We start from the raw sequence: 14180 nt of genomic DNA, 5'->3' as shown, positions 1-14180 counted from the left end.
CTCTCATTAAAACAAAATCTGCCATGTATGAAAACCTACAGGCTTTATCATGGATTGTGTGACAGACTCATGATTTCACCTTTGCCAAACCCATGCAGACATGTTAACCTGAACCAAAACCTCCAAGACTTCTCATGAAAGAGAAAAAGAAAAAAATAAAACACTGATATCAAGAGCTATCTGAAATATTTTCAAAAATTAAATAAAGATATTTTGCTGATTAATATTGTCTACCATCTGACAAGACTCCTTGAAGAAAATAAGCAGCTTTCTCAAATCAGTGTAGCATATGACGCTAAAAAAGTGCTTACACAGCAGTGCTACCACACAGTTCCATGGGGTAAAATCCATGGATAACTGTACCTAGTACCTCCATTACAGTGGAATTTGGTACAGTTTATTATTCAGGTTGATGGTGTACAGTCTGTGCTGACCATTACTTCTGGTGTATGACAGACAGGTGAAAAGAGGTTAAGATTAAGTAAAAACCACCACTTTTATTTTTAAGCTAGAGTACATAAATATTTTCCAGGCATATGTTCTATCCAGATCCTAATTACGCATGTTCCTAGAATGCTGACATTCCCCAGTCTGTTTTGGCAGACAAACAGACTTACATTTTTATCTCCTGCTAATATAATCACTCTGACTATAAGGTACTGACTACAGCTTTCCTATCTAATATACTGGAAGAGTAACACTTGTCCCTCAGTCCTAGAAAACTGGTCCCAGGTAAGCCAAAGCAAATAAATTCTCTTTCCATCACATCCTGAAGAAGCAGAAGTCAAGGCCATTTCAAGAGTAAAAATGAGATTTATTTATCTTCTTTTCCTAATTTCCTCATTTTGATGTTAAACAGTTTCAAAAATAATGCAAGGAAGCATCTTCCTTCCCTAAAGACCAACTCAGAATCAGTGGTCTGGATTACAAGAACAATTGAGGCACTTCCAAATTAATAAACAAGTTAATAACTTCATGTTCCTTTCAAAGGAAAAAAATAAGAAAGTTACTAAAAAACACTGAAAATTCAAGCAACCCACTTTTTTATTATTTCCTTTGTTACCTTTCATTAGTTTTTTTTACAGTCTTAGAGAGTAAAAAAATGGACTACAATCCTAGTTATTGCACATCATTCCAGCAAACTACGTTGATTCAAGTAATTACCAGAAGTTTGTAAATCTTGTCTACAAAAGAAAGTTAACTGAATCCTGAATTTTTGTGTGTCCCTAACTGCTAAAGTTTAAATACTTTGAAGAGAGGGAATTTCACCCAAATTTCACTGAGTTTGACATTTTCTTTTCAAAGCAGCGGGGACAACAATAATTTTCTCTGCTCATTGACCTGGCTATGAATGGTTCTGTAAATGTATTAGTTCTTTTCAGACTTAATTTTTGCATGTAAGTTTCCCCCTGTGGATTAGATAGAAGGGAAAAATATATTTAGACCAACCCTGCTTTTGAAAGAATCCTTCATGCCCTAATGTAGAAGCGCAGCAGTCAGTACTATCATTCTACCTACACTTGGCACTGCACGTGTGAATTTATAAAGCAGCAGTGTAACGCTGAAAAGGAATTTATCAATGAACACTTGTAAGTCAAGAGCTTCTGTTCCCTAACACTGTAAATGGCTGATGCAGAGCTGGAGCAAGCTCTTTCCAGCATAGAAATTAAAAAAAAGGGTTTAATAACTAATGCTGAGTAGGAAAAGAAAAATCATTCCTTAAAAGAAGAAAATTAATCCCCTATAGTTTTATTATATTAGAGAAATATATGGAGGTAAAATAACATTCTTTTTTATTAGTCTTTTGGAAGACTCGAAAAAATTCTGTGTGTGAATGCATGCCAAAAGCCTCCTCTGTCTTTAACTCTTCAACTGGGTATAGTCACTATAAAGAGCTTCTATCCAGGTGTAAAAGAAAATTAAATTAACTTCTTTGGAATTGCTACAAAAAAGAAGCAAAAATCTAGGATTTGGAACCTCCAGACATGCTTGCTAAATTAATCACTGGACAGCAGCTGGAATAATATTTCTCTTTTTCAAAAAATGATGCAAAGAGAATAATTTTTACTTTTAGCCTTTTGACTAAGGTTCCTCCATGGGGAAGACAGAGTCACCTCTGAAGATATATTTCATAGGAATGCAGTCATAAAGTTGATGACTGGCAAATCTGATAACTGTTTCTGTTCTTTTATACAATTCTAGCAAACTTAAATATGAAAATTTCAAAAAGGGTTATAAAAAAGAGGACAACCCCAACTTACAATATAATTTTGAAGAAGCAGTTCCACGGACTCTCGCCTTCCGTATTTGATAATCCATGATTTTAACTTTGATTCTGCAAAGACTAAGAGTGACAGCAGACGGTACTTCAGTTCCAGAAACTCCATCTTCAACAGATGGAGCTCAGATGAAGAGACAACAAAATTAAACCTACAAAATGAATCACAGTATAATATAATACAGCAATATTCATTTCTGCAGAAGATACTGAAAGCAGTTTGGGTATTTTTCTAATCTTTCACCTCATTTAGAGTCTACAAACATTTAATTATATGTGATGCTATTCTAATGACTGTTTTTGAACAATAAACTAATTACATTTCTTTTAATCACAGAAAACATCAGTTCACTTCTGCTACTAAGTTTTGCAAAGTCATTTTTCTTTTTTTCACATGCATCCTGGCTGTTATATAACATTTCTTCCAGGGACAAGTAATAACAGGATCAGTATAAAAAAAGTATTTCCATCCAAAATCTATTGCTTATTTTGATTCTCATCAATCTTAAAAGCATCAGATTTTTAACTATATTTTAATGTATATTTTAGGAGGTTTTTCTATCCATCTCAGTTTGCCACTGAGAAATAAAACCAGACAGTGATCCCTACATGAACAGATAAAAAAGCAAACAGGCTCCCCTTCATGCACAGAAGCTTTTCATTTCAGATTGAAAGCCTTACCTGTCTGCCATATCCTCTAACTGGTCATGTGGAACAGGCACGCCATTAACAGACCTGGTCCTGTGGATCTCATGGAACGCCTTTTTGTGACCATCTATGTTTTTCAGCAGATCCTGATTGGATTTTAAGAAAGAGAGAGATATTGAGAGAGTGGGGGGAGGGAGGAGAGGGAGAGAAAAGGCTCACAGTAGGCTATCTAACTAATAAGCACAATTTTAAGCTGGCTCTGATGACTCAAGGTAGTTAACTATTTGATCCTGCTCTCACATTTCCATGCAAGTTAATGCATTCCACGTAAGCATTTACACCAACTTAAACATTTACACAGGGAACCCCCTTATGTGAAGCTCTGTTACAGCCACGTTGAACAATTATGAAAGATTTTAAAACAGGATACACTGCAAAAGGTTTAGCAAAACAAGAACCCTTAACTGTATTAAATATCTGAAATTCACTCTGCCAATATGCTAACATCCAAAAAGCATAACCCTCCTAAATTTACTCTTTAAATCTTTATAACAGATACTAACCTTTGCTAAGTATAGATTGAAATTTTAAGCAACTGATCTGCTCTACTATATATAGGAAGAAAATCTATAGCTCCTTCTCTAAGTACATATTCCACATTTAGTAAACTTTTCACTCTCTCACCATCAAAAGACTTCAGGGTGGCTGTCTCAGTACTGCACGAGCGACTGCGGAATGTGGTACGCGACCTGTATTCCTGCGATCTGAACTGTACCAGTGAAACCCCTACAGCAGAGCACACTTCAACTGTAACTAAGCAACACCGCTTCCAACGGCTTCCTGGAGATTACATATTGAAATGAATGACTGGCAGCAGTCTTTGAAGAGATACTCTTCGCAGTAACACGTCAAGTCCCTGGAGAGCGGCTGAGAGAGCACAGAACGGTGGGGGGTTTTTACTGCAGACAGACAGCTGGTAGCACAAGGTGCTCAGAAGCCTGCTAGCAGAGAAGATCGTACAAAGGTTCCCCCTCTCTCACCTCAGGGAACAAAATGCAGGCTTCTGTACAGATCCTACGTATGCATTTATTCCTACGTGCCAAGGAAGGGCTCCTCCCCAGCCAAATCTCGGTGTTTGCACAGGAGGAATCAGTGGCAAGTCTCTGGCTCAGCTCACCAAATGGCCCCACTATCCCCATCAACCCGCCTGGGTTTTCATTGTTTTCTGCTTCAGCCAACACCTTGCTGTGAAGAGAAATGAGCCAGGCTTTCTCAGATGCAGGTGATGTGCTGATTTTACCATGGTGAAAATTTCTGTGACTGACACAGTCTCACATAAAGGAAAGATTTGGAACAAATATCTCAGCTGTGTTTGAGACCTCGCCATACAAGGGATGCAAAGGATGCAAAGGGATGCCCCTACCATGCACCCTTAACTGGTGAGTCAAAACAAATTACAGTAGTTTCATCCAACATCAACAGGAAGCTCATGAAAACTTATATACAGCATGCTCATAAAATGAAATCCTGCTCTGGGAAATGACCCTCAGCAAGCACAGACATTGCCCTTAATTCCTGGTTCTTGGTAGCAATAGCAACTAAAATAAGCATAGGTGCTTGCCTGATTGTACAAGGTTTGTCCACATAAGCTTGGACATTTTGTACTAAATTCAAATAGGCCATGAGCTGTAAAGTTCACTAAAATAACCCATTGTCAGATGAGACAAAGATAAAAAGGAAGCAATGATGTCATCTGAACAAATCCAAACAAACAAACAAACCTGAAGGCAACAAGGAAACAAGGACTGAAAAAATACATGAATGCATTTCTGGTACTATCCAGTAGCACAGTTGGATTCATCAATTCAAATCTGAGCAACAAAAACTCCAGGAACAGATATAATTACATATGCATCTCTTGAAGCTTTTTCCATCCCACTCCCATGGGAAAACTCCCCTGGCACAGATTAACCTAAATCAAAGTTTATTTGTTGGCATGGAAATCCCTCACCCCAGCACTTCTGATGCAAATAAAAAACAGTTTAGGGCACACTCTTTTGTACTTCTTATGAAAGTATCAAAAGGAGGTCTACAGTGTTCACATTCTAAGAACAAAAGAGTGTTTGACTTGTTAATTTTTTTTAAAACAAATGTCAAATCCTATGAATCCTGAAATATTAGATGCTACCAAGAAAGTTAATGAAAATTAGCATTACAAGAGACAAGACCCTGAAAAAATCCCTATCTTCCTTAAAGATTTTACCATTTTTTTTTAAATTTAATTAGTTACTACTCAAGTTAGAAGAGCTACAATTGTTCTAATAAAAAGAAATTGGGTGACCATGAAACTTCTCAGCTTTTCATGATATAACACTGCTTTCTGATGAAAAAATCCTACCCATATCCTAAACACAAAAAATAACAAATTTACAGAAAAAGTTTTAATATAGTAGTGATAGAGGAGAAAAAAAAGCAATATAAAACAATACAGCCTCAAGCACTGCCTTTCTCTACAACACCTTCTCCCTTTCCTTTACTGGTTCAGTTTCTTTAATCATCTCACCAGCAAATTTTTTCACCAATACATTTTTCTCACATATATTATGCAAAGCCACAGAAAAAACCTCACTGCTTTGGTTTTAAATGAGAACTTGGACTCAGCACAGAATGATGGTACAATTATTTACATTCATCTGGAAAATTTCCTGTTTACCACAGCACACTATCTGCCATCACAGATGGCTATCACGCTATCTGTCATCACAACACTATCAAAATTCACTTCATTCTTACTTTCTCCCCCCCATGAATGTCACCTGCACTGACTATCAGCACAGTTAGTGCATTTATTCCCTTTTTCCAGTTTCACCCAATTAGTTCATACTGGTTGAATGCACCCAGTATTATGAGCTCCCTATGGAATTTTACCATAGAAAAATTAGAATAGCAATACCTGACCTACCTCAGGTAGAAGAAGCAAAAACATTTGAAAGCAATTCTGAATATCTGAATATTGGTTGCAAGATACAGAGATATCACAGTTCAAATCACCATGACAAGACACCAACCGTTAGCCACCACCAGGACAACACAACCCACAGAAAGTAGAAATAATTATTTTTGCAGAGTATGGATCATTTATAGCTGTGAAAAAAATGGAGTGTAACACACAGAAGAACTGCATCTCCACCTACCTTATGTTGTTCAAGCTTCCTGTGTATTGTGTTTGCTGTTTCCTCATGAGCTTGCTGAACAGTTACTTCTTCCCTCAGAGCAGCCTCTGCCCTGTAGAGCCAAGCACCTATGGTACCCAAAGGTGCAGGAAGGGATTTATCAAGGTGTATGTGCCAATCAAGCATCTAGGAAGTAAAAGGAAAAGGACTGAAATTCCTCCCTTGATAATGCAAATTACTACATTTATAAAAACCATACTTCACACTTTAAAATCGAACCCCCATGTACCAGAGTATAATTGGGCATAAGTCTAGGTATATTATTCCACATGAGTTTGAAAATTACAGCATTCTCACAGGCAACAAAATCTCTATACAAATTTGTTGATTTATGTATTTCCCTTTCTGAAAGGTAATTGAGTTACAAAATGACCACGGATAAACTGGAACAACTGAGAATCAACATCTGGAATTTCACCAGTTAATAGGCACAGAAAAGGATACAAGACCTTCTTCTGCCAATGTTATTTAATTCATGCTCCTGCAGAAAATCTATTTTGAACATACTTTTTATATGTAAAGTTCACAGGAGTCTCAGAAGACTGTGGAGGGGAGGATATAGCAACAAAACACTGTGTCTTATTGGCAATGCCAGATATGGGAGTGAAAACATCACGAAAATTATGTGAAAACTCCAGAAGAATTTTAAATAGATCTTCTGTTAAACACATGACATTAAAATTATATATGCAGTATGGATATACACTAGTAATAATGTTTTAATAACTTTTAATTTGGGTCAAACAGTATAATTTGCTTAGGATTTTTCATTCGGATGTTCAAAATTCCAATCATAAATACTAACACTAATTTATTTCTATTGAAAATACGTCAAAAAAAAAGAATTAACACCTCACTTATTGGTTAAGTATTCAGTATTACACAGAGCTTTTTTTAGTTATACTAAAACCACTATATTAGAATTTCTCAAATAACTAGCAATTTGCATCAGAATATTGGGTTTGGAAGTGGCATTGTGTATGCTTTTCTTTCTATCAACTGTCTTGAACTTGGCTGAGCACTGCTACCACTCTTTCAAGTAAAGGGAAATCTCCAAGTATAGTCCTTTTCCTAAAGTTCATATTCTATCTTTGAGCAATATTAAAGACGATAGTGCAGTAAGTATTCTCGAAACAAATGCCAAATAGTTCAGCAGTGCCAGAAATTTGGTCCACTTTTAGGTTCCTACTGCCCAATAAAATCAATAGCAAACAGGTGTTTAAATTATTTCAAATTCCACCCTTCAATTAGTAAAAAAATATCTAGCACAATGACTTTGAACTTACCCTGGAAGTAACTCTCTCCCATGCTTGCTTCACCACAGCTTGATCAAGTGATAATTTACCATCTTTCCTTACTGACTGGGTTGCAAGTTCAAACTGCTTCCTTTTTACCTCATATTGTACTCTGAAATGCTTAAATGACTGCACAAAGAGAAAACCAAATCAATTGCATAAAGAGTGAAGGAGTTAAATTCTTTAACATTTATGGAGTACCATAACCTATGGAAATTTTTTACTGACAGCTGTACTAATCTTTTCCGAAGAGGAATAGCACTTAACTTCTATATTTACTTGTATATTTTTTATTTATATGGAGATAGGACTTTTGTATTTCCCTTCAGCTTTCAGATGCAAGAACCATATATGAAATGAGACAATAATTGATCAGATAAAATTGCAACTGGATTTAATGCCCCTTGGGACAGTGGCTGCATTTAGAAAAAGAACAGTCAAGCTTCAGGAGAAAATTTAGGCCAAGTTTTGTATTTCTGATTTAGACATTAACCTTTGAGAGAGCGAATGAAAATAAAACTCTAAGTTGTGTCCTCTCCACCTGTCACCTAATGCAGCCTTCAGTCATACCTCCTATCTGAGCTAAATCATGCAGGATCTGGAGGGATGGCACAGACACATGCTCTCTTCTAACTAGGACAGTCCTTTACACTGCTGGGAAAAGCTCTCTGCTGGGAAAAGCTCTCTGTTGTGCACTGTCCTACGGAGCAAAGCTGGAGCTGGCATCATAACTCCTCCACCAATAACAGACAAGACACTTCTTTCTTTAAACAACACTATAGTGACTCTCATATACACAGACTGCACAAAATACTGCAGTACCCATTACACATAAAGATGACAAAGATTTGTTATCATACACAATTTCCCTGCTGCTTACCTGGTACTTCTCTTGTAAGCTTGTTTCTGCCACCTGTGCTCGGGCTATGTCTCTTTCAAATTGTTCTGCCCACACTTTTAGGTCTCTTAGCACCAGTCTGTCTTCCTTCTATGATGTAGTACAACCACACATTAAAAAAAAAACCCATTGCAGCCTTTTAGTAGAGCTGTCAGATGTAGTCCAGAAATTAACATCTCTATAGCAAGTCAAGGTCATTAGCTGTAGTGAAAGCAAATGTGCCCAATTCTCTTATCATTTACCTTACAGTCTAACTGAAAAGCATTCTCTCAGGGTGAGAGAAGTCACCAACTAGACATGAGCCTTGCAGGAGTGAAATCATGACAAATGGGGACATGGAAGTGTCAGAGATATTATCAGCAGTTTTCATCTGATGTTCAATTAACACAAAGTTCTTTAAAGATATCTTAGCAAATAATTTTAGTCTTCAACAGATGAGCAAAGTCAATTTTCAGTTGAAAAGTTAATTGAGCTGAGACAGGAGAGGATTTTTTAATCTTTTACCACCATAATATAGCTGGTCTGCTGTTGCTGAAAAGAAAAGTTATTGTCTGATTGACTTCAGAGTAATCCTTGACATAAAGTGCCAAGTCCAGAAGTCAGCAAAATATTAAGAATATTTTAACATGGAAAATGAAAAGAAAGAAAGAAAACCCAAGTATATTAAATTTCTTTTCCTTCTATGCCATTTTATGGCTTTGAAGAAAAGCATATTTGTTTTACAGTTTACCACTTCTGTCTGCCATGGCACTGCAGTTTTTTAAGGCTGCAAAGTTTTCTGTAGAATTCAGTGACCTGGCAGTGGACAGAAAAACACTAACAGGAAGTCTCAGGTCTGTGAGCATGTTATAAGCAAAAGTTATCAGGAAATAGAAAGTATTCTGTGCACTGTGTAAGAAGGCTGGTCAAGTAGGATACAAGTGTCCCTCTCAGATTTCCAAACAACGAACCAGATGTGTTGGCTGTTAATCAGAAGCCACTTTTTGAAACCAAAGCAGCCTTATTACTGTAAAATTTGTCAGAAACAGACAAACAACGAATTTGCCTATTACAGAACAAATGCATCTTACATCTCTTCATATAAGCTAATCACCTAAAATGGGTCACATTTTTAGCATTACATGAGAGAAGAAAAACTGGATCATGGGATAAAAAAGAGTAGTCACTGCCTGCATTTAAGAAACAAAGTACTATCTTTTAAAAAATAAACCTGACAGTGGAAAGAAGCCAATTTATGGTTTCTTTCTTTGAAAGCTGCATAAAATATGTAAAATATAACTTCCCCTTAGTAATTTTTAAAAGATAAAGCTATTGCTTCCTTTCAGCCAGGAAAGGACAGGTTTCTCAGATAAGAAAGAAATCTTTGATGTATTTCTACTAATTCTTTTACTGAGCTCTGCTCAGAACAGTGGTAGTTAGTTGGACATAATTTGCACAACAGATTTGCAATTATCACAGTTATCCTGGTAGCCAGATAGTTGCAGTGAGGTTAACATGCTGTTAGGGCAGCTGTGCTGGAACAAAGTTCTCTGTAGCTTGTGCTCCTGTCTTCTGACACACACAGGCTGACACCTGAGAAACAGTATAGCACAGATACAGCACTTTCCTGCTCCAGCTACCTGTAATACTGGGCTTTCCTAGGTGTCCCGAGGAAAAGAAGCCAAAACTCCCAGCACTTCCAAATTCTAAAATCACTTAAATATAGAAAAGCAGAAGAAAATTTCTATTCTTCTTGTCTGTGTGTGTGAATGTAACATTCTTTACGAAAACCAGCAAATTCATGAGGAAAATCATAGAATCATTTAGGTTAGAAAATACCTCTAAGATCATCAAATCCAGCCAAGTAGAATATAAAAAAGAGCATCTTATTCAGCCATGAAGAAAGAACTTTGGTATTATATTTGCTCTGTTCCTAAGAAGCTATAACTTTGGTGAGACTATTGAGATCTCTATTAGTATTTAGCTGCCACCTCCATGAAAGCAATACTAAACTATGCACCTTAGGGCATAGCACTAAAGTAATATAGCAATCTTACTGACTGAAAATTTCAGTAAGGTGTTATGGATTGAAGTGATGAAGGGAAGAAGTGTGCCCCAATGCTCTGCATATTACTTCTAATTCACACTATAAAATTCAGTTTCATAAAGCACTGTTTTATATTCCTCATATTACTTAAGGTAAGACTTTGACAGAGCATCTATATGCCTGCAACTGTTCATACAGTAACCTGACCAAAGCAGGTATTTTGCATGACTACTTCATCAGTTTAAAAATTGAAATTTAAAACCCATTCTGACCAAATGTTTTTGAAATAGAGTATCTCTGAGATTAAGAATACCTCGATGGCACCTGAAGATAACACAAGAACAGCCTCACCTCTCTCAGACCACACAGAGTTTTTCTAATACTAAGTTAACAGGTAGTATTTAGCCTTCTGCATTTTAAAAAAACTATTAATTTAGGCAAATTTTGATCAATTTAATTGCAAAAGATGTAGATGCTTCAGCAACCACCTAACTGAACACTATGAATTACATAGTGCAACAATGCACAGTGAATCTTTTCTTTATTTTTTCATATGTTTTCACAGGTTTCCAGTTCAGTAAACCACTTACCACCTGCAAATAAAATTCTGTGGTCCTTGGCTGATACTAAAGCACTTTAAAGTCTCAGTTTGGGAAATCAACAGAAGAGATTCACTTTCTTAGACACCAAGGTACTAGTCATCAACACCCACCCGATTTAATGAGCTATCATTCTTAAAAAAAGACTTTCGTTACTGTCTAGTATTCTTACTCTTAAAAAAAAAAAATCAAAATTACATTCTCACTGATATGTAAACTATTTTCTAAAGTCTGCCCCTCTGAACTAGCAGACAGATCAGAAGATAAATCACCAAACAGAAGTTATCTAGAAGAAATATAACTATCTGTGCTTTCTCTGGCATGAGGACCATTGATCTCTGATCCATCTATTCTAATTTATCTAAAATCCTATGGTTCATTCAGTATGCTACTTCCCAGCAGCATTTCTAAATATTAATTTATCCTTACACAATTCCATGAAGGTTCACATATTTGTAGAGATGAACAGAATTGGAGCACTCAGCTGACAAGGAACATCAGAGAAGGTATTCAGAGAGAAGAGTTTATGAGTTCTGATATGATATTGGAGTACACTTTAAATTTGCAAAGAATGTTATCAGCCCAGAATCAGTATTTTATTAACTGATATGCCAGAGTTAATTTGAAAATTACATAATACAGAATACTGCAGAGTTTGAAGAGCTTAAAATACAATGAGAATCTTAATTATGGACTGGAGAGGAAGTATTTTGTTTAGTTCCCTAATGTGTAATTATAAACAAGGTGTACTGACTAAACTCTAAGGCACAGACACAATAGAATTTTCAAATATTACCTTTTAAATGAAAAAAAGCTTAAGTCTGTTTTTCAGGGACATGGAATCAGTGTATTGCCTATGTACTGAGCAAATGAAGTCCCTTCAAAAACGTTTCTGCATAAATTTAACTGATTATGCTGTTCATTTTCAAAACTCTGGCTTATATATATACAGGTTACTGGATATATATATATATATATATATATATATGTTACTGAAACTCACTCCCTAACAGCAGTATCACAGACACAGGGTGAAAGGGTGAAAGCTGAGCCAGGCATCACCTTCAGGGATGAACTATTAATAACTAGCTGCAGAAGTAGACTGAATCCCTGGAAAAGCTCAGAAAGCTATTTTTGCTGCTGCTGCTCAGGAAATTCCTCTTACACTGGGGAACTCTGCTGGCATAAAAATGTCAGAGATGACAGGATTATCTTCTGAATTACTTGCTCATCAGAGCACAAGAAGAGAAAGACTTTACATCAGAAGTACTTTGAGGGGGTGAGCTTTAAGTACAGCTAAATTTATACCATGATAAGGAAATCGGCAGAGCTTTTACCACTTCAAATCTCCTCTGGCTTAAGAAGTAATGTACTGGGGCTGTGTAAGGCTAAGGATTTATAAAGTCACATTAAAGGTGCCCAAACTTGATTGGATTGAGAATATAGGAGTAATTCTGCTATCAGGATAAATCTTTGCTTCAATACATCACTAGTTAGACTTACATAATATGAGATGAAGATGAACCCTTGATCCCGGTCATTTTAAAATACTCTATTTTAAATATTTATTTAGAAAAAAAAATCCCAACCAAAAAAACCCCAAGAATGTGGAATCTAGGCAATTAGTTGGATCAGATCAAACTATAAACACTATTGACTGACTGCAGTGACACATTTATTTCACAGTGTATTCACTTCTGCAGTCTTCTAGTTTCACCTCTGAAAGCTCACTTCATATACTCTGTGTTAGGTTTCTGAAATTCTCAGTCAATACTAGAAAATTAGAAGTATCTAAACGTCTAGGATGGTTAAAAAATATATTTTAAAAAATATAATCATTTAGATGAAAAAGGAGCAGCACATCACACAATGACAAATGAATACTCTCCTTCCAACTCCCAAGCCATACACATCACTTACACAATCATACACTCTAGTATCTACTCTATAAACCTAAAGACATACAAAAATATCCATCTAAAATGAGACTGGATGTCTAGAAACATTGAACTATAATCTATTTATTTCATGTTTCTATCTATACGTAAGAAAACCAAGAGCATAGTCTGAGATTTATTATAGGAATGTTGATTTTCTTTTCTATAATAGTTCTGCGAAGTTATTTGCAAAATTGTTAGGTTGTAAGGGTCAGCTCATGTAAGAGAGCAGACCTAGATTCATCATGCTAATGTACTGCTTTTCAGGAAAGATAAACTTAAGGTTGGCAAACTAATATACATTAAGCCCCCCAAAATCTAAATTCAAATAAGTGCAGGATTAAAAAAGATAACAACCATGAAAGGTCCGATCCAAGCAATTATTCTGAGCATACACCCTTACCTTAAATTTCATAAAAGAAATGACAAAAGTTGGAATTGCTTGAAGTTCCTAGCAATATGAAACAAATGGGAAAACAAGAAGCAAGGAAAAAAAAAAAAGAAAAGAAGCAAAATAAAATAAAGCAAAGCAGGCAGAAAGTCCAGAGAGAACAGTAAGAGCCACACATGTAGGAATACAAGATGTACTCAGAACTATTATCAAGCTCACTTGTCTGTATTGTATCTAGTGAAGTAATTTTCGTATTAGATCTGATTTCCAGATTGTTAGTCACTACATAGTTTATTTTACCTGGAAAAATAATTACTTACCTTAGAGTCACTGTGTTTCTCTGAGATGTGTTGACTACATGAGTTCATACATGTTCATAGCTGGTCCATGTGTGAGAGATTAGAACCCCTTTTAATTCTGAAAATGCACATGCAAATAGATGCTCCCTCTGACCATAAATAAGGGATAAGTTTCAATGATTACTCCACTTCTTCCAATGCAAATTCTTTATAAACTGAGCATTGAATCAGAAGGGAAGATGAACAGGAATTTGTGTAGACAACACGTCTTGAGGAAACACAGTGACAGCTGAGCTGGGTAGAGGAGGGGAAAGAGGGTTAGAAATCTCCTCTTGCCCTCCCTCTGCCAAAATTCACCCAGACACAGTCCAGTCTGAGGCAGGATCCTTCTAACTAAATGTAGGCATCTGCAACTAGGATAGTCCCTTTTCAGTTCTTCAGGCAAGGTACATAAAACCAGCAGTATCTAGCATCTACTGGCCAACTTATTCTACAGCAGGCACTTAACACATGTCAGGTAAAATATATTCTTAAACAAGAAATTAGGATTAGTCCAAGAGTTCAGGGGACAAGAGT

General features: G+C 36.1%; 1 protein-coding gene across 1 annotated transcript in view; it reads right to left on the bottom strand.

Moving 5' to 3' along the window:
• The window catches only part of SYNE1 (spectrin repeat containing nuclear envelope protein 1), a 290126-nt gene that overhangs the window by 204640 nt on the left and 71306 nt on the right, over nt 1–14180 (bottom strand). The window contains exons 10-14 of the mRNA XM_059841964.1: nt 8335–8442; nt 7446–7583; nt 6121–6285; nt 2960–3072; nt 2262–2430 (exon numbers count right to left, since the gene is read on the bottom strand). Coding sequence (XP_059697947.1) covers nt 2262–2430; nt 2960–3072; nt 6121–6285; nt 7446–7583; nt 8335–8442 — 693 coding nt within the window. The remainder of the gene's footprint in view (nt 1–2261; nt 2431–2959; nt 3073–6120; nt 6286–7445; nt 7584–8334; nt 8443–14180) is intronic.

The sequence above is a fragment of the Haemorhous mexicanus genome, chromosome 3 (assembly GCF_027477595.1).
Source record: "Haemorhous mexicanus isolate bHaeMex1 chromosome 3, bHaeMex1.pri, whole genome shotgun sequence".
NCBI classification, from domain to species: domain Eukaryota; kingdom Metazoa; phylum Chordata; class Aves; order Passeriformes; family Fringillidae; genus Haemorhous; species Haemorhous mexicanus.
This window is presented reverse-complemented; position numbering and strand designations above follow the sequence as displayed.